This window comes from Brassica oleracea, chromosome C3, assembly GCF_000695525.1.
Source record: "Brassica oleracea var. oleracea cultivar TO1000 chromosome C3, BOL, whole genome shotgun sequence".
Taxonomy (NCBI): Eukaryota; Viridiplantae; Streptophyta; class Magnoliopsida; order Brassicales; family Brassicaceae; genus Brassica; species Brassica oleracea.
The window spans coordinates 54,403,310-54,423,704 of record NC_027750.1 but is presented as its reverse complement, the minus strand read 5'-3'; the positions used below and the strand labels follow the sequence as shown (position 1 = coordinate 54,423,704).

General features: G+C 35.9%; 4 protein-coding genes and 1 pseudogene across 5 annotated transcripts; 2 read left to right on the top strand and 3 right to left on the bottom strand.

Annotated features, from left to right (window-relative positions):
• The first annotated feature begins 972 nt into the window (after positions 1-972).
• LOC106335624 (dentin sialophosphoprotein) lies at positions 973-3,219 on the top strand. Of its 2 annotated transcripts, none has more exons than XM_013774197.1 (2): positions 973-1,111; positions 1,341-3,219. In XM_013774197.1, exon 2 carries the CDS (start codon positions 1,373-1,375, stop codon positions 2,897-2,899), a length of 1,527 nt encoding a protein of 508 aa, XP_013629651.1. In that variant the 5' UTR covers positions 973-1,111; positions 1,341-1,372; the 3' UTR covers positions 2,900-3,219. The 2 variants fall into 2 exon arrangements, with proteins under 2 accessions (XP_013629651.1, XP_013629650.1); XM_013774196.1 differs by having other exon boundaries at positions 974-1,157.
• Positions 3,063-4,230, bottom strand: LOC106335625 (cytochrome c oxidase subunit 6a, mitochondrial). The gene is made up of 4 exons (XM_013774199.1): positions 4,056-4,230; positions 3,663-3,769; positions 3,522-3,564; positions 3,063-3,348 (listed from the first exon to the last, which is right to left on the bottom strand). Exons 1-4 carry the CDS (start codon positions 4,153-4,155, stop codon positions 3,305-3,307), a joined length of 294 nt encoding a protein of 97 aa, XP_013629653.1. The 5' UTR covers positions 4,156-4,230; the 3' UTR covers positions 3,063-3,304.
• Positions 4,231-5,728: 1,498 nt separating this feature from the next.
• On the bottom strand, positions 5,729-9,781 carry LOC106333624 (probable hexokinase-like 2 protein). Its single transcript, XM_013772048.1, has 10 exons — positions 9,710-9,781; positions 9,391-9,462; positions 7,999-8,295; positions 7,768-7,918; positions 7,445-7,699; positions 7,213-7,371; positions 7,022-7,120; positions 6,571-6,701; positions 6,398-6,479; positions 5,729-6,222 (listed from the first exon to the last, which is right to left on the bottom strand). Exons 3-10 carry the CDS (start codon positions 8,280-8,282, stop codon positions 5,905-5,907), a joined length of 1,479 nt encoding a protein of 492 aa, XP_013627502.1. The 5' UTR covers positions 8,283-8,295; positions 9,391-9,462; positions 9,710-9,781; the 3' UTR covers positions 5,729-5,904.
• Positions 9,782-14,984: 5,203 nt separating this feature from the next.
• On the bottom strand, positions 14,985-16,308 carry LOC106330949 (annotated as a pseudogene).
• A 2,442-nt stretch (positions 16,309-18,750) lies between these two features.
• On the top strand, positions 18,751-20,242 carry LOC106328752 (protein RMD5 homolog A-like). The gene is made up of 2 exons (XM_013767260.1): positions 18,751-18,862; positions 19,011-20,242. The coding sequence occupies exon 2, from the start codon at positions 19,030-19,032 to the stop codon at positions 20,161-20,163; it is 1,134 nt and encodes a 377-aa protein (XP_013622714.1). The 5' UTR covers positions 18,751-18,862; positions 19,011-19,029; the 3' UTR covers positions 20,164-20,242.
• Positions 20,243-20,395: the final 153 nt, after the last annotated feature.

Below are 20,395 nucleotides of genomic sequence, written 5' to 3'. Positions count from 1 at the left end.
GAATGCAGAGAATAATTATTCTCAAAGAGTTGAAGACAAAAAAAATACAGGAAAAAAGTAGAGATTCCAATGGTCCAATATAGATTTTGGTCCATAATTTGGGTATGAATCTGTACACGCAATAGCAAACACGTCTCAAATGTTTTCTCTCTGCAACACCTCAATTATTTATATGCATATTATTTATGATGCAAATTAACAAATAAACGCAATCAATATCCTAATATACATTGTTTGTTATAATTTTCTTTGTTAAAGGACATATATTGCTGGTTAATAATTTGATTTAGTTATGTCTGTGTAATGTACCAATAGTTGAGTTAATTCCCAAGTTTACATTATTAGTAGGTACACCAGTAGTCATATTATAATTTATGGTATAACCACCACCATGACATTTGTACCACTATACCATCATCACATCATAGCTCAACTCATGAAAAATGTCCAACAATATCATAATTATAGATGGGTCTATCTACTGTAATATGCATGAAAAGTACGAGGTACCCGATGAGTAAGTACATGGTTTAAAGCTTGCATGGGTTGGGAATTCTGAAAAAAAAAGTAATGAAGGGTTATTAATTTCGCTGAAAGCTCATAATATATGGAGCAAAGAAAACCTGCATACCTAAAGTACTATCACTATTAAGATGAAAAATCATCAAGACTATAATAACATATTATACGTAAATTTGGTTTGGCTGAAGAAATTGGTTTATTTTTTATTTTGTGCAACTAATCAATTTCAAACAAATCTGTATAACATATGAGAAATGTTGTTTCAGCGTAACATTTAGTTGGGGTATTGATGGTCGGTCAAGAAGGCCAGCTTTGGATTTGATTTTTTAACAGTTGTTACTTTCTGATACAACGTTGATGGTTACCTGTTTGATAAGACGGGCCTAAGATCATCAATCCATTTGGTACAAACGGGCCTTAAATATCTGGGAAAAGTAGGAAACGACGTTAATTTAAAGTAAGCGGAAAAAGAAAGTCGACCGACGACGTCGCCTTGAAGTCAGTTAGAGAAGAGAAGAGTGGTTAATAATATATTTAAAGGGAAGCACGAGTTTTGACGTTACTCTCTCTAACTCCTAGATCCAAGAAGGCAAGAACTCTCACACTTCTTTGATCTTTTGATCAAACTTTTCCAGGTTTTTAATTTTTCTCGATTTTTCCGCCGTTTTGTTCCATATACATGTGATCTTCGATGATGATTATGCTGTTTTTTTTTCTCGTATGTTTGGATTCTTTAGAGTACAAATTGAGCTTTTTGATCTGTGACCAGTGACAACTATTGATGCCTAAAATGAGAGTTAAATGTTTATATTAAGTAGGGTTAGGTTTGGAAGTAGAGAAAGAAAGAAGAATGGGGAGATCATCGCCAAGAAGAGGGCAGAGATCGAAGGGATTCAAGGTCAAACACTGTCTTCAGTTCACTCTCTTGCTCGCTGTTGGCATATGGCTGCTTTATCAGCTCAAGCATTCTCATGATGATGACAAGAAGGCTGTGTTTGATGAGACTGCTGCAAAGACTGTTGCTGCTGGGGATCAAGTGGTGAAGTTTGGAAGGAAAGATCTTAACCCTCGAGTTGAGGGGACTAAGAAGAATGATGAAGAGATTTTAGAGAGGGAGGAGGAGAGAGGCGAGGAGAATGTGGTAGAAGGGAGTGATGACAAGGAAACTCAAGGTACAGGGAATGAAGAAAGCGATGGTGAGAGTGAGGAGGGTGGAGGCGAGACGAGTAACGAAGAAGCTAGAGAGAAGAATTACAAGGGTGATGATGCTTCCAGTGAGATGGAGGAGAAGGGTGGAAAAGTGGGAGTGGAGGAAGAGAGTAAGTCTAACAACACTACTGAGACTGTCAGTTTCCATGAAGACGAGTCTGGTCCAAAGACTGAACAGCTAGTTAAAGATACTGTCATTAAGAATGTTTTTTCCAACACAACCGAGGAGACTGGTGGTGATGATGATAAGCAACAAGAGACCAAGAATGAGTCGGAGGAGAACACTACTAGTTTATCAGGAGGTAACAACGAGTCTGATGAAACAATAACTAAGAATGTGGTGTTGGAGAAGGGTTTCTCTGATTCTAATGGTGAATTGCCTGAGAGTAACCAGACAACTTCTAATGCAACTGAAAAGACCACTGGTTACCAAGAAACTAAAAACGAAGAAGACGAGCAGGAGAAGACGCAATCTTCTCAGCTCTCATCTGAAGTGGAAAGCAAAAGCAAAGAAGAGTCCTCGTCCCAAGACGACAGTAAAGAGGAAGAACCCGAGGAAAAGAAGAAAGAAGACTCTTCATCCCAAGAGGAGAGTAAAGAGGAAGAGCCACATAACAAGGAGAAAGAAGAGCCTTCAGTCCAAGAGGAAAAGGAGAAAGGAGAGGCTTCTTCACAAGAGGAGAATGAAAACAAAGAAATTGAGAACATTGAGAAAGTAGAGTCTTTGTCCCAAGAGGAGAATGGGGGCAAAGAAACCGAGAAAGTAGAGTCTACTTCACAAGAGGAGAATGAAAGCAAAGTAACCGAGAAGAGGGAGAAAGAAGAGTCCTCAGAATCTCAGCAAACGGGAAACACCAACAGTGAGAAGAAAATTGAACAGGTGGAGTCTACTGATTCTTCAAACACACAGGAAAAGAGGGACGAACAAGAAACTGATGGAAGCAAGAGTCATTCTGGCAACGAGCAAAGCAAGTCAGCTTCTGGAGATGTCAAGGAAACAGAGAATGACACATCAAAAACCGAGTCCAATAAGGAGAAAAACAACAAAGTTGGTGAAACAGAGGAGTCCCAGAGCGATCAAGAACATACAAAGGATGCTCGAACTGATCTGAAAACTAAGCCCGAGTCTAACAATGGATTCACCAGCGACAAAGTCGTAGCTGAGTGAGTCCCTTGACCAAAGTCGTCCGTCATGTACTGTACACATACTCTAAACACTGTTTCATGTAATGGGCAACTAAATCCCAATTAGTATTACTGAGTTTTGAGACCAATCAATATAATATAAAATAAAACATCTCCAGTTCTGTCTCAATATCTTATTATGATGAAGAATCTCCATATTATTGAAATTGAATCACAAGCATTTGATGATAACAAAACAAAAGTACTATTCTTATTTCCCAACAAGAGTGGTGTATCAAATGACTGACAACGTTAAAACAAAGTTTGATAAGCATTCCGCCTTTCAAAAGAACAAAAAAAAAAGAAGAAGAAATTATTGCAAAGAGGCTGTATAGCTCACGAACTCTCTCATTCAGAAAGATTTATATCATACAGCAGTGAGCAGCTTTCAGTGCCCTTCGTTGTGCTTCACCTCAAAGAGACCGTCTGGACCTGAGAGACAGCAAAATATAGAACATAGTAAAATTTCAGAAAAAGCTACCGATAATCTATATTATGAATCAGCCTATAAAGATTATCAAAAGAACCCATGATAAAAGAGTTAGTCTTTGTTACATCTAACCAGTAATGGGTAAGACTGAAAACAGGAAAGAGTATTAACATACCCCAAGGAAACTCCTTGTTGCGGATGTGCAAATACGGATACGCCTGTTACAAAGGGAAACACAAAGAGGTTAACAAAAGCTCGAGGCAATGTAATAAAGACTAATCTAATAACAAGTGTTGTGAAGAGAAAGAGGCTTTACAGGAGGATCCTCGCCGTGCTGATGACCCTTGGATAAAACATAGGCGGCTAAAGCAGTGCAACTAGCAATGCCCAGGTATGTTATCTTCTCCCACTTGGCAGCTTCATCTGTTAAATTAAAAACAAAAGTTTAAGACTTTGATTAGCAAATGGCTATGATGTACCAAAACAGATCGACCCTTTCAATATGGGTATGAACTACTGAAACATTGAAGATTTTAGATCCGATCAAATGATTCAAATCGAGTTGACCAATCGTTCGATCCAATCATTGCAAAACAAGAGATTATATTGAATCTTAATATCAATTCAGAACTGGGAAAATCTACCAAATCGAGACGAATCTAGATCGTATTGAAATGGTATAAAAAGAGAGAGAGAGGAGAAAGTTTACAAGCATCGTCGTGGCCGGCGGAAGATGAAAATCTTCGCTTGGGGGCAACGGATGTCTTCGCTGCTCGCGAAAGTGCTGAACGTACAATCGCCGTCGCCATTCTCTGATTTATCTTCTTTCCTATTCTCTCTCTCTCTCTCTCTTTCTCTGGAAGTGTTGCGAAATAAATAGTGGACTCACTGAAATGAAACATTCTTGAAAAGCCCAATGGGCTTTATCTTAAGTGGGCTGTTTCATGCCTTCATTGTTTGCATTTGCATATTAAGACGACGGTAGTGCATCACCGGCGGTATGGTATACTCACATGTCTTGCCGTGTCACCGGAGAAGATATATTTCTGTCTGTTGTGCAGGAGATGGATTACATCCTCCACAATGACCTATTAAATAAGAGATTCGGCCCATCAAGTCGGCTCGAATCAGCTTAGCTCGACGGGTTCCGACTCAATATTAATGCTCGGCTAAAGACTGTTTTATTCAGCTCCACAAGGTTTTTACGATAGTCCGGCCCCAAAGCCCGATTACCCGGCCCAGCTGCTCAGCCGAGAGACAGAACTCAGTCCATTGGGTAAGGATGACCTAAGGCGAACAAGAAAAAGGGTTTATCTATATAAAAAGGACAAGACCGCATAAAAAGGGATCCAGACTTGTACACTCACACTTGACGGTTAAAACTTAAGGTCTTAATCATTGTATTTCTTTCCGATTTGTATTTTTCCGGCCAGTTCGGACGAGCACTCGTTAACTTTTCCATTTATTTTCACTTTGTAAACCAATACCTTTTCCAATCAATAATGAATGTCTTTGAAATGTTTATTTTAGTAATCCTTGTTTTTATGTTTTTATTTTAAAATCTATGTTTAAAATGTTATATTCTAATATGTTTTATTTAATAAATAATTTTTTTCTTTAATTTTAAAACTTATTTTTTTTTTAAGAAACTCAAATTAAGAAACTACCACTGTAGCACAAAAATTAGGTGATTTTTAACTAAGGTCTTTAGCTAAAATTTAATAGTTAAATAGTCATTAAAGTGTACTTACGAAACTTTATGGGTTTCTAGGGATAATTTTGGAGGTTCTTAACGGAATATAAGAAACGGTCACTTAACTTTTAACTAAAAAAGTTAAGAACCGGCTCTTAAATAACCCACCGTCAAATTCAGTCCATACGTATCGACTCCCCACCGAACTCAGATTCAACATGTTGGTTTTTTGTCGTGAGTGGAAGAATAATTTTCAGTTTATGTGTTACATAATCACAAAAAAAAAAATTGTAATGGTAATTAATCATTTCAACAAAATCCATAGCAGTTGATAAATTGTATATATATTACAAGTCCATAAAACTCAAAACCCATATCTGCTTAAATTGTTCATTTTAACTTGTGGACGTTAGATACAACTTTTATGAGCTATTTTATCAGAAGTGCCCAAGGATTCATATGTTGTTTTTACTGACCAATATAATTATATCTAATCATTTTAGTTTATATGGATGCAGATGCTTATTAGTCTCTTCTAGACCATGTTTATAACCATATAAATGCTAGCAACATTAGTGCATGATCCTCTGTCAATAATGAGCTTTCATATCTTGTTTTACTGGTACATCGGTAGTAGAATTTTTTTTAATGGTTGCAGCCGGTTGTAGTGTATAACACTTAGACCACGCTTTGTAACAAGTCTCTCTTACATGAGGACTATTTTTATTTAGTTTCTCTAACAAGTAAATGTAACAGATGTTGGAAAAAGTATTTTACAAGACAACGTCAAAATAGAATAATGGTTTTGGGAAACGAAACAAAAACAAAAATTATATTCGCTCTGGTTATCTTCTTGTTTCAGCTCTTAGGTTTTAACGTTGCCGCAAGCAGCAAAGAAAAGGGCTCCGGCACCAGATCCACCGTGAGAATGCTCAATGACGACATGGTCCGATAACTCATCGCCGAGCATTTCCCAAACACTGCTATGAAGATAGTTTCTAAAGACCCTGTAATGATCATACAACCCTCCTTCAACTATCACAATGCTCATCTTTTTCTCTAACCTTCCCAGCTTCTTTACCATCCCAACTATTCCTGCTCCTGCCACACGCGCCGCTCTTTCCGCCACTACATCGCACACTTCAACCACCACTTCTCTAGCCGCAAGAGTTGAATACATGATCTGCATGTTATACATAGATATGCGAATTCACACAAACAAACTTCAATTATTTGATTAAACATAAAGCTTTCGATTAAACATAAAGCTAATATGATGCATTCAAATTTAAATGTAAATGCAAACAAAAAATGAAAAAGAATATCATAAATTTGAAGTTGAAAATACAAATACTTACCCCGAAAACATCCTTGAGCTTTTTGTTTACAATCTCTCGATCTTCTGATATATCTTGATGCATCGCGGCCATATCTGGCGAACTGAACATGTAGGAAAAGTTCATGTATTAATGTCCTTGCATTGTAATAATATATAGTTTCTTATTAGTCTCAGAAATTTAGTTACATGTACCTTAAAGTGTAAGGGGTTGTCAGTTTTGGAGGTAGTATATCTCCAAATAAAGCAGATTCTTGTGTCATTTTTAGCAACACTCTTCTCACTATCTCCCCTAAGTATCCTCCAGCCACCATCTTCTCAAATACCTTGAAACATAGTAACCATGATTCTCAAAACACACAGAACATGAAGCCTAAGAGAACTAATCAATACATGTGCTTAGAGCATCTCTACTGTGATTCCGTTTTTACTTTGAAATAGAATAATTTTAAAATAGAGTTATATTTTACTCCTACATTATTTTATTTTTAAAATAGTGATAAAGCAAAAATAGTTAAATCACTCCAGTGTTGGAGGACATCCATTTTTTTTCATTTTTGAGTTAGAAATATAGTATGATTAGAATAAATTTTCTTGCAAAATGGAATTTTGAGTTAAAAGGAAATAAGATTGGAGATGATCTTACACAGCTTCTAGGATTCAGGCTTTCTGCGTCAAGAGCAGCATCATATTCAGTTACAGGAAGATGACATGATCTGAAATCTCCCCACTCCGTGCTAATAACCTATACAATCATATCATGATGTACAATCAACTCATGGTAACTTTGAAACTCTTACCGTTTTAGATCAATGTGGTGAAACTATCTTAACATACAATCTCTTGTGGCTCGTTTGGTATCGAGGGTTTCCATCTCAGAACCTCCTGAGCTTGTTCGATGTAAGCAGCGTTAGTTCCCATACCTAAAGTGACTGCAGCCACAGTGTCCTTATGATAGTACCTTCCTCCAGCCAACACTCCAATTGTGTCATCCACCTGATCTCAATAAACAAGATTATCATCACATATCATCACAAGAAAGTCGAGATTAATCTTCAGACCCACTTACCAGCGCCACGTTCATCCGAATCTTCAGTCCGTGACTCTCCAATGATTCATTCATATCATTCAAAAACTCCTTCAAAACCGTGTCATCATCATCATTTGCTAAGCCCTTCCTCTGTATCGCCGAGATTGAACTAGGCCCAAACTGTTCGACATAGCGTGTTAACGTAAACCCTAGATTCTTAACTTCATCTGTTTCTTCTCCAGGATTCATCCCAATGAACTTAACTAGCTCCAAGGATATGTAATCGCACAGCTCCTAAACACAAAATAAACTTTAGTAACCTAACGTGTACCACAAGAAATTGTGTCCCTCGATAAATATACCTTGAAAGAGCCGTTTAAAACATCCGCAGGGATTGAAATCTCCTGTTTATGTACATCGGAAATAGGCTCTTCGTTACCTCCTAAAGTTCCACGTAACAGTAGAAGTTCCTTGCCTCGCAAGTTAGCTCCATAACGTATCCCCTTCTCTTCCCTACAAGTTAAAACACCCTTAATTTATCGTCACCTAATACTCTGTTTGAACCAGAGGGCTAGAGTTTTATGTTTATTTACCCTGAAGGGAGAGCACCGGCGAATGAAACGAGCATGTTGAGGGAGCCGCAACTCCCGGCGGCTGTAGTGGCAGAGAGAAAGGCGGTCATGTCGGCTACCAAGGCGTCCGCCACCGCCCATAGCTTCGAAACCGGCGTGGCGCATTCTCTAGCGAATTTTTTAAAAATCATCTGTGTTTGTTTCCGCCGCCGCTCCTTCCTCCGCACCCATTGACCAATTATTACAGCCGCTGCAACCGCAGTAACCACCGCAGCAGTGACCGCCACCACCTCTTTCCTGGCCATGTTTTCTCTGCAGCTTTTTACCCCGTTCTCCGATCAACATAGTTACGATTTTACAAAGATAAGATGCGTTCTCTTGTTAGCATGTTTTCCGTATCAAGTTTGAATCATTCAACACTCTTTTCAACTTTTTTATTGATTATATATAAACCGGTTAATTGGTTTAGTATACCGTCATAACTAATTTGATTATGTAAAAATGTAAAAAAATACTCCCGTAAGAAGTTGAATGATTTTTTTTTACATTTTTCTCTAAACCCAAATCTACCGCATGTAATATTAGTTTCGTTTCATCAATCATTGGAGACCTCTGACGCAATAACCAAAGTCCTTTGTACTTGAGCTAACAATACATAGTTTTGCTATTGTTAATGTAATGTGGTTGGCTACTTTAGTACGTGATCGATATACTATAGAGCGAGTTGTCATACCATGTGGATGTTATATACATTCAGAGATTATCATATAGTACTTTACTATTGGTGATTAAGTCCTAACTAGTACTTTACTATTGGTGATTAAGTCCTAACTAAAAAATGTTATGCATTTGAAAGCAACTAGAGTGCCATGAAACACGTGATTCTTTTTTACCACTACTTTTTTACAGTTTATTAATTTATACTAACTACAGTCTTTTCTTTGTTATGGCACTGAACATGTCGCAATCTATATATAACCAGTGTCAGTGTGTAATATAAACAGTGACATATTAAATCCATTACACATGAATTATTTGGTACTAGTATTACCTCCCATGCTATGCATGGGTCAATTTCATTGTTTTCTAAATTATCTGATCAAAACTTAATAACTATAAAACATCAAAACAATTTAGTTACCGATTCACTGTAATAGATAAACCAAGAAATATAAAATCTCACTTATATAAGTCAATATCAACATGATTGTTTTTTACTTTAAAAGTTATATGAATTAGAATCTGCTCTCATTTTTTTCTCAACATTTCTAGTAAAAAAACCAAGAAATATATACTTCCTATTCAAATGGCCTTTCAACAAATCTAAGAAGTTGTCGTATATCAGTTTCATGGAAACCATGCAAAATATGATCATTCATTAGGATAAAAAAGTTAGTAAATACTATAATATACCTGTAATTTTAGTTTGCTGATAGTTTTCTCAATAAAGCGTTGGAGTTTCGCTCTTTTTACATTTTTCAGTTTCTGCATCAATCAATCATTACTAATTAGTAATGGATATGATTTCTTCAAGCATATAAATGTTAGAAAAAAACAGAATAGAGACTTTTGAAAGGGAGCAAAATAGAAAGTAATTTTTTTTTCATATTTTCAGAATATAAGCTTGATCTTTTGAAGAAAATCTTGAATGTGAAGAGTGACGCTTGATTAAAGACCGTAGAAGAAAATAGATGAAGCAAGAGCAAAAAAATGACACAAATTAACTATTTACCTCTGGGAAGAATCAATCCATGCCCACATCAGATTTGTGATTAGAGAAAGAGACAAAATGTGTCAGTTAACAATCGGTCATTGGATAACTTCAAAAAGTATTTAACGATATAAGTAGCTAGAATAAAGGAAATAGAGATAGTTATTAGGAGAGTGAGTGGTGATCATGGAGTTTAGAAAGAGGAACTGCTCCGCAAAATGGAATGATAATATTTTTGATTTTTGTCTCTTGTGTAAATATTTTTGTTTTGCATTTTTTCATTTTCATTTTTGTATTTCAAACTCTTTTATTTCTTGATCTATGTGGCGAAATATTATAGGTGTAGTGACTTGTGATTTAGTATATAGGAGATTCAAAAATTTGCAAGAAATTATTGACCGAACCAGAAATCCATAGACATACGTAATTAATAATCCGTTATGTCACATAATAATCTCTTAAACCTTTTAATCTATATATATATAAATTAGACTTTTCTCTCTTTCTTATGACACGTAGAAGGGGAGTTTGTTGACATGTGTCCTCTTTTTTGTCTTTTTACATTTTAGATCATTCTTCTTTTAGATTATTGTAATTTGGTTCACTATTTTTTAATTATACACTATCTAATCCTTCTCACACTAACCATCATTATTTAAAGTTTGATAATCTATTTTAATCTATTTTACTGTTAAAAAAATTGCAAAATGAAAACTAACTTACCCCACTTTATCATAGAGTGTCTTAGCCAGAACAATCAAAAGTCAGTAAAATGTAGAAAGATAATCTTGAGCTAAAGCAATCCTTCAAACACAAATGAGCGTGATCAAGGACCAATGCAAAGAACCAAGAAAGCGGGTCAGAGAAAAAATAATCAACAGAAAGCCAAAATCACCCACGAAGTAGGAAGATATATACATAACGAACGATTAAGCACAACCACCAGCTAAGAGGTAAAAAACACCTCACAAACTAAACAAGCACAAACAAGATGCATATACCGGTTAAGAACCACAAAGCTCTGGATAGAAGGGACCAAAGCTCCAAGAGACTAATACCGCACACTTATACTAAGGGAAGCAAGGGAAGAAAAGAACAACATGAGTGAGGTAGAATAGAAGCCAACCCCCGAGAAACATGAGCCCAGACTTGAGACCAGAAACAATCTTCCAAATCTACAGAGCATACTCGGAGGAGAACACTATCCAAACCTGAAGTGGCAAACATGGCAAAAGGGAGAGTCACAGAGACGCAAGCAGCTATGAAAGCTGCAACGAGATGAGGGAACATAGATGGAAGGGTAGACAAAACGAAGTTATCAAATTGTGGAGCCGTCCTCGAGCTATAGAAGTTAGATAACCAAAAACCATATCTTGAAAACCAAGACGAGAAGGGAGTGAAGATGGTAAGCCAACGACGAGGAAATCAACTTCAAAGACGACTAAACTCTGACCCAACCCAAAGAGATACAGTTCCTAACATCAGCTGAAATCTAAGGAAGAAGAGAATCATCTAATATTGAATGGAGCAGCCTAAAACGACGCGAGAAACAACCGCACAATTGGGAACTCCTAAACCCGATCTTCAACAAATACCAGAAATCTCAAGGTGAAGAAGGCGATAAAGAACAAGAGCATGAGGTGGATCTTTTTTGGTGATGATGAGAAACACCACATACCAGAAAGGTAAACAAAATACGTAGATGTTGAAGGTTCAATGTCAAAATATGGGAAAAAGGCAAAAACATCTTGAAAAGTTATAATGTTCAAAAATATGAAAAAAATAAAAGACAATTTTGACGCCGAAGCCGTTAATCTTAGAATCAACAAATGCATAAATGCAAAGTTATAGAAATTCAATATATTTTTACATTAGAGGCTCGCTTCACTACTTACATATACTATACAAACAAAACACATTATTGAAAAAAACAAAGACAAAATATATTAACATATCACTATTACTACTACATAACACAATAAAACACCAAATAACGTTCTTAACAAATAAAATAAAAGTGATCACATAATTACATAATAAAAAAAAATCACACCCCCTAGTAAATACTAATTGCATGTGTATTTGAAAACCACTTCTACAACAAGCATTCTTTCTCTAGCTACGCTTAGATCGAGACGAATAATCACTAAGAGCATGATTATTGGAGGGTTTTTAAAGTGAGGTTCTTAGCGGAATATAAGAACCTGTCTCTTAACTTTTAACTAAAAAAACTAAGAACCGGCTCTTAAATAAGAGTTTTAAGAAACAGTTCTTAGCTTTTTTTACTTAAAAGTTAAGAGACGGGTTCTTATATTCCAGTAAGAACCCTACCCTAGAAACCTCCTAATAACCATGCTGTAAATCATAATCTATGTACATATATATACGTGTCCGTATTTATAAAGTGATGTAATGGTTACGGTTTGGTACTGCGATCTGGACAGGATATGCCATCCAAACATACAACAATCATAACAAATATCGACCTTGCGTCATGTTCTTGCTTAATTCTATTTTATTATCATAAAAATATATTTGCCAAGAGATAATTATAAAATTTACTTCTTAATTAAGTTTTGGTAAGAGCACTTCGTCATCGAGTGTTTCATTCCCGCTGAAAGCAGTAACTTTTTCCTAAGACCTTTTTTGTGTTAACATATCCAAAATATAAATTTTGCAGAATAGACAAAACTGACTACGTATTATCGTTGGGTTATTTGGACCGTACAAAAGCATATCCGAACTAGGCAGAGATATTATATGGTTTCACATTTATCCGACATCATCATTGAGCCCGTAAACAGAACTATACGAAAATAGTAATATCTCCCGTTTTAGGTCCAACTTTTAATATGTATTTGGTAACCCGGCTCTTAAGGAAAGTGGCCCTTATAGAGAACGAGTTATCACAAATGAGAGAGTTTAGATATGTTTTAATATCAAAGGGCAGTGAGAGAGTTGTCACAAATGACGGAAGAAAAAAATAGGTGAGTTGTCACGTTTGGGTTTTGACAGCGACCCAGATTCCATGAAACACGTGAAGGATAGAGTCAAAAACATAGTTTCCCATCAAAGAAGTTATTGATTTTATTTTAGTTGTAGTTTAAAATTTAGAATTTAGAATAAAACTTTATTTATACTAAATTTCGTAAAAAATATTATTTTAACACTTTTACAAAAACTAAAAAAATAACTAACATACATTTATATTTTTATTAATTAAATATATTTACTTAATATTTGAAATAATAAAATTATTTATATGATCAATATATTTTGTAATTAGTACTCAGTTTAAAATAATTATAAATTGTATCGAATTCTAAAATGACATTTTTGTGTAAAGAAAAAACATCAAAATAACATTATTTGTGAAGAAAAGTATATTATAGATTGTGGCTTTTATTTACAAATCTTCGCTTTTAGTTCTTTTAATTAACTACCATTCACTTTTTNTAAAATAACTTTACTGAAACTGATTTAAATCTGAAACACAAAATCACTTTGCACTCTTAATAATCCTTTTTTTAAAACATAGTATCAATAATTTACTGGCAATCTGATCACCTGTTAATTTTTGTCAGCTCACCAGATTTTATTTGCAGGAAGGATTTTTAAGATTTTCTGAAATATTATAAATAATATTACAATATTACAAACATAGTTTGCTCTTTGGTATGTCTAGTGATTTCGACGTTGTGTTTGTTCCAAGATTTGTGCAAGGTTTTCGTTTGTGTTGTGTGAATCACTTCCTTTTGTGTCTGATTTCTTTTTTTTTTCTGGGGGGTGGGTTCTGGATTCCAGCATTATTTTCAATAACTGACTAATGCATCTTATCTTTTTTTAATTTAACTTTTGTATTTTATCTATTTCAATAAAAGGAAAGCGGATAAAGAATATTTCCAAATTCGACACTTGAATAAAAGATGAACAAACATATCTAATTAGTTGAGCAATTTGTTATACCCTTAAAAACAATGATACAAAAGAGGAAACATATACACCATGAAATATAGGAAGAGAACAAAACCAATAAACGTAGAGAAGCGAGAGAGAGAATCGTCGGTGTCCCCGACGTCCGGTGGCGCGTCCGCGCGCGTGTTGGCCTCGGTGGCTCATCTTTTTCCGGTTAAGTCAAGGATCTCCGCTGTGGGCTTCGATCTACCGATTCCCCCGATATGCTGACGGCTCTGGGCTAGGGTATTGCGCCAGGAAGGGCTCGGCTCGTACGGTGCTCCATACGGCGGCGAAGCTGCTTTCTCTGGATCCGTGGTGAGGGGTGAAGAACGGTTAATCGAAGCGGCAGACGGCTCGTGAGTTCAGTTGTAGCTTCCGGGGAGTAGAGGCTCTCTCAGCTCTACGACCGCCGGCCTTTGTTTTCTGGGAGACGGTGGCTGTGTTAGCACCGTCATCGCCGGCTCCTGCTCCCGGAAGGCGGTAGCTCTGTTAGTATCGTTCTTTTCGGCTTTGGTTTTTTTTTTTTTTCTCTTTAGTCTTTGTAGTTTTTTCCGTTCTTCTTTCTCTGGTTAGTCTGATACTCAAAGCTTCAAAGCTCTTCCGCCTCTTGATCTCTCACCTGAAACGACTCGTGAATGTCGGTGGTGTTGGGTCAATGGTAGACGGTTCTCATGTGACTGCGCAGATCGTGTTTGATGTGTGTTTGGACCTGTCGGCATGGGATACGGACGAGATCGCAATGAGACTGATGCTCTCCGATGAAAGATCCCATGCGACATGAAGCTAGCGCGGAGGTGAGTTGGGGATTGGGCAGCGCCGTCGATGTTCGGTGTGCCGCGGAAATTAGGGTTCCCTGCCCTAGGGTGGTGGGTGTAGGCTTAAGGCCCAGTTTGTTTGGGCTGAAGGCCAGTTTGTCTGGTTTTTAGTTGGCCCGGTCTGTTTGGGCTTTATTGTATCTTGTTTCAGTTTGGGCTTTGTTCCCTTTTAATTAAAATATTAAGAGGAAAAAAAAAATACACCATGAAATATAGATGTCGAAAAACTAAAAATGATATAATATGAAAGATACAAGTAAAATTAACTCAACCTCAATATTGGAAAGGATCCTATTTTATATAGATGTGTGTGAGAGGTGTGATTCTTCAACTATTCTAATAAACTTGTCAATAAAAAAAAACATTTTCATGGCAAAAACCAATTATGTGATTCATCAATTTATACAAGTAAATCTCCCAAACAAAATCGACGTTAGCATAAATTTTGAAACAATCACATGAACTTCGATAAAGCAGACCTCACTCTCCTTCTGTAAAGAGACTTAAACATTAATTAGGCTGTTTTACTCTAAAATTAACAACAAATTCTTCATATATATAAATATGGATACCTTAGCTATAATAGTGATATCAAGTGTTGGTCCAAAGGGTAAAACACTTGAGTTAGTTATTGAGAAATGGAATTTCTCAACCTCGGCCATTATTTTGGCAACATGACCCTTTTGCTTCTCTCAAAGGATTTTGATAAGAACATCTTTATCTGAGAATTTTACTTCTATCTCGGGAAGATCTAAGGTCGAGGAGTCATCTTCACAACATGAAGAAGAAGATGACTGATTATTATCGTCCAAAATCAACTTAGACTTCTTCACAAGAACCATTGATTCTAATCTTCTTTCTCTCTTTTGTTCTTCAAACTCTCCCACTTTTTCTTGGAGATACTTTATATGCTTTTGTGCATCTCCCAACACAGAAGCCTTGTCCATCTATACACATAAGTTCAAATAATTAAACAAAACGTTTTTTTTTTGGGGGATAAACCAAGAAGGGAGATTTGATGTGGTATTTACCTTTTTCAGACCAGGAACTAGAGCAGAAAGAGCTACAAATCTTTGAGTAAGTTTCTCTCTACGTTTTCTTTCGGCGATTATGTGATCTTGAGCATTTGATTGGCTTTTATACAAAGGTTGAACTCTCTTGGCCCCTTTCCCATTCATCCAATTTGGCGGCACTTCAGCCTCAACTTTGGGGCTGAAGATTGAGTTTTGATAGGTGGGAGAAAGCTCATAATCCATCACATTTTGAGTAGCATTCTCGAAAGAGAGAATTTTAGAGGAAGGCTGATGATGAAAATGAGGCTTTGAATAAGGAGGAATAGGAAAAGAGGGTGGTGGTTGCAATTTTGGTGATATGTAAGTTGTCTCGAGGATCTTTGATGGTTTCATATCGATCAAATCATCATAAGAAGGATCATTTGTGGTTAGCATACGAGTTGGAAAAGAGTGTGAAAGCGTGTGGTGAGCTTCAGGGATCTCTCCCATTATTGTGTTCATGCCATATTGTTGTATGATGCCATTTTCTTCTAATTCCTATATCAACACCACAACAACAAAAACATAGCCCTTTCTCAAAAAAAAAAATAAAAAAAATACACAACAACAAAAAATAATATGATGATTTAATAGATGGAGACATATATAGAGATATCATGCACGTTTGTGTGTTTATGTATACCTGGTCAGAAAACAATCTTGTGGAGAACATATTCATCTTCTTATCTGGAAATCAAAATCTGAAAATGTTCCAATTAAGAAATATGAACATAATTAGTATATAAGTTATAAACAAGAACTTTTATCAACCAAAAAATGTATGTACACTAATAGATCTTGGCTATTTCATATTACATGATATGATTTAAAAACCGAGATCAAGAAACATTTATAAGTGGTGTGATTTAGGTTCCTTGAATTCTAAAGAAACGAAATTAGTTGGTGGAGAAGGTATTATCGGTTAACGTGGGCGCATAATCGGTTCCTTGAATTATTGGTCAACCTTTAACAAAAACAGAAGGTATTATCGGTTAACGTGGGCGCATAATTATTTTTGAAGTCAAACCCTAAAATGGAAACGAAAGCGAACAAAAGGATATAGACAAATCGGTACATATGGCCTAGTGTTGGTTGATGAATTTAGAGCAACTCGGCCCTATAATTAATGGATTTGCTATGGATTCGATAGCATTGTTTCATCCTAATCCTCACTTTTTCTTTTCACCTAACAAACTTGTTGACGAACCAAAAGAGTCTTCAGAACACATTTTCAGACTTAAATCAACCGTAATGGTGCCTTATAATATATTACATTAATTCGATCGATAGGAAAAAGAAAGACGAAAGATAAGTATATCACTTTTTTTTAACACACTTAAGAGCTGTAATATAGATGAACGCAGAACACGATACTGTGACTTGAACATTCCCTAGTCCGGGACTAGACTATATTTACGAAGTGATTTTGCCACATGTGCTCTTTACAATCAATTTCATAAAACAAATATGACATGACTACTGAAATTAATGGCATGACTTCCGGAAAAATATGACATGGATAATTTCATTTAATGTTGATTTATATTTTTGGCAAACTTATTAGAATATGGTAATAATTTATATATTACATTTAATATTGATATTTCTTTTTGGTAAACTTTTTTTAAATATGGTAATAGCTCATACATCATCTATAAAATAAATATATTCATATATAACATTTTAAATTTTGAAATGTTATTATTTTTGTATAATTATACAATTTGTATTACTAAAGTTTTCAAAAATTTCTACAATTTTTTTAAAAAATTAAATATTTAACCGTAAAATCATTAGTTTCTTATATATCTACAAATTTTATAAATATTGTTTAAGCTAATTTGATAATTATAATATTTTTATTAGTTTTATGCAAATTGATTTAATATATATCAAATCTATATTAAATATTAGTAAGAAAATAGTAAAATATATAATATTTAATAAATTTATTTTAAAATATACATTAGATTTAAAAAAAAATTTACACCTAGTGCAAATACAATTATCAGCAGGGCAAGCTTTTATTCGTGTGGTCACGTCTTATGTGGATAGAAATTACGATTCAAAACAGTAGCAATCCAAAGACAACGACTTGCAACAATATCCTATGTATGGGCTTGTGTATGCATATTGATTCTGTTATTTGAGTCCAAACTCAAGTGATCAACCAAAGTACATATCAAGAAACTTGTTGGAGTCTGAGTCCAAGCTCGATAAAAAAGCTCATCACAAATGCATAATTTTCAATCTTTTTTCTCAAAACATTGGATTTATCTTCATCATCTGAGTATTGTTTGATCTATACTAATTTTATATTTTTCTTTCAGAACTCTAGGTAAAATATTGAAATGTCATTGTTTGTATATATGGTAGCTAAACAATTTTCAAGAGAGACACATGTGGACATGACTTGCATGGGTCTTATGATTAACCCCGGTCTCTTAACCGAGGTTCTTAACTCATGATTTGATTTTTTTCTATTTATTTTTTACACTTTTCGGCTAAGAGACGGCTCTTATATTTCTAATTTAAGAGATGGTTCTTAGCTTTTCTTAGTTAAAATCTAAAAAAATCTAAAAATCGTCTCTTATCCGAAACTAAGAACCCTAGTTAAGAGACTGTGGTTAATAATAGTCTTATGTCTCTTGTGCAAACGTGGTATTCTTTTTATTTTCTAATCACTTAATTAAAAACAAAAATAACTTACATAACAGTCGAAAGCGTTGAAGAACATTTTTTTGTCAGGTGTGTTGAAGAACTTCATAGCAATGCGAAAGCTAGCTCGGCAAAGAAACAACACCGAAACATAAAATACCAAAATTGTTGTCTTAATTTTATTTTTTAGTATTTCTTTATATTTATATGCTGTCTATTATTGATTTTTTCCAGTTTTAACCTTTAAGTGATTTTGGGCACAATTTCTCAGATAGACAAAAAATCTGAATTGAATGAATCCGAAGAGTATCCGAACATCCGGAGTCCAGACAACCAACATTAGCAAGTGAAAAAAAAACACTTAATTGTCAAGCTAAACAGTCTCAATGACTTTGGGCTTCTTTTCCCTCTTTACAAATGTGTAATGGCCTAATGGGCTTAGTTCAGAACCCAAACATCATAATCATCTATGACCTGCTCCACACACAAATAAAAATTTGGATCAAATCCAACGGATGTGATTCATTCATTACCAATTGCAGCGCACGCCGTCGTTTCCCGTACAAGACAAAATAGTGTAAGGGAGTGATGAGAAAATAAAAAGAGCAACTTCCGACAACGAAAAATAAACGAAATCGGGTTCCTCCGGGCGACAAGCGAAGGCGGTTCATCTTCAAACCTCTCGTCACCAGGTACGGTTTCGTCCTTCTGTAACTGTTATGTTAAGATTCGTGAAATCGTTAGTCAGAAACCGACGGAGATCTTTGATTTATGTTCCGAGATTCTGGAATCCTCTTGGTCTGATCTGTTTATTACGGAGCCGTTTGTGTTATCTCTCAGGCACTATATCACTTAATTAATGGAGTTAAAGAGCATTAAGGACGCGTTTGATCGCGTTGCAAACAAGCAGAAACTCTCATACACCAAAACACACGAGATTATTCAGCTGCTCTCTCAAGAACTCGACAAGGCCTTGAGCATATTACAGGAAGCACCACCACAGTTCGATCACAGATCTATCCTCGCCGATGTGAAGAAAACGTTCATGGAGAATCAGCTTGACGTTGCTCTCACCAAGTACCCCAAATTCCTCGAGAAGCAACTCAACTCCGACATATCAAAGGCTTACAGACACAACATCGAGTTCGATACACATGTGGTGAACCAGATAATAGCCAACTTCTTGTACCGTCAAGGAATGTTCGACATCGGCGACTGCTTCCTCGCCGAGACTGGTGATGAATCTGAGTGCTCCACAAGACAGGCTTTCGTCGAAATGCATCAGATAGTGGACGCTATGGAGAAGAGAGAGCTTGGACCAGCTCTTAACTGGGCAGCCTCAAACTCAGAGAAGCTAAAGCAAACAAGATCCGATTTAGAGATGAAGCTTCACAGCTTACGCTTCTTGGAGATAGCTAAAGAGTCCCAAAACTCCCAAGAAGCTATCAACTACGCGAGGAAACACATCGCGGGATACGCTGATAGCAGCTCCCTTTACGAGATCCAGAAGCTCTTTTGTTCTCTCTTATGGAGTAAAAACCTCGGACACTCGCCGTACTCTAAACTCCTCTCTCCCTCTCGATGGGACAAAGCAGCGAGAGAGCTGACGAGACAGTACTGCAACATCCTACTCGGCGAACCATCTGAAAGCGCGTTGAGTACAACGCTAACGGCGGGGACGCAAGCTTTGCCTGTGCTGTTGAAGTACATGAACGTGACGGCGAGCAGCAAGAAGGTTGATTGGCAGAGTATGGAGCAGCTTCCTGTGGCCGTGGAGCTGTCCGAGGAGTTTCAGTTTCACTCGGTGTTTGTGTGTCCTGTCTCTAAGGAGCAGGCGAGCGATGAGAATCCTCCGATGATGATGTCGTGTGGTCACGTGCTGTGTAAGCAGACGATCAACAAGATGTCGAAGAATGGTGCGAAGTCTTCTTTCAAGTGTCCTTATTGTCCCACCGATGTTGACATCCTGAGGTGTAGGCAGTTGCATTTTTGAAATGGGTTTGTGTTTTGCTACGTGTTTGGTTTGTTCAACTTTCTATATATTAATTAATAGATTCTTTACATTTCCGTAATTTGTATTATATCACGCCATTTTCATGTTGACAAAAAGAAAACTACTCCATTTTCATAATGTTGGTAGTTTAAAATTTAAAACACAAAAAAATTGTTACTTTAAAAAAATATCATTTAATATATGTATTAAATATAACTGAAACCAATCATAA

Excerpts from the sequence above, each read along its gene's own strand:
- LOC106335624 (XM_013774197.1), top strand. The coding sequence starts at position 1,373 with ATGGGGAGATCATCGCCAAGAAGAGGGCAGAGATCGAAGGGATTCAAG.
- LOC106335625 (XM_013774199.1), bottom strand. The coding sequence starts at position 4,155 with ATGGCGACGGCGATTGTACGTTCAGCACTTTCGCGAGCAGCGAAGACA. Across the intron at positions 3,770-4,055 it reads CGCCGGCCACGACGATGCTT|ATGAAGCTGCCAAGTGGGAG; the intron begins GTAAACTTTCTC and ends TTAATTTAACAG. Across the intron at positions 3,565-3,662 it reads AGCACGGCGAGGATCCTCCT|GCGTATCCGTATTTGCACAT; the intron begins GTAAAGCCTCTT and ends CCTTTGTAACAG.
- LOC106333624 (XM_013772048.1), bottom strand. The coding sequence starts at position 8,282 with ATGGCCAGGAAAGAGGTGGTGGCGGTCACTGCTGCGGTGGTTACTGCG. Across the intron at positions 7,700-7,767 it reads TTTTAAACGGCTCTTTCAAG|GAGCTGTGCGATTACATATC; the intron begins GTATATTTATCG and ends TTTTGTGTTTAG. Across the intron at positions 6,480-6,570 it reads ACAACCCCTTACACTTTAAG|TTCGCCAGATATGGCCGCGA; the intron begins GTACATGTAACT and ends CTACATGTTCAG.
- LOC106328752 (XM_013767260.1), top strand. The coding sequence starts at position 19,030 with ATGGAGTTAAAGAGCATTAAGGACGCGTTTGATCGCGTTGCAAACAAG.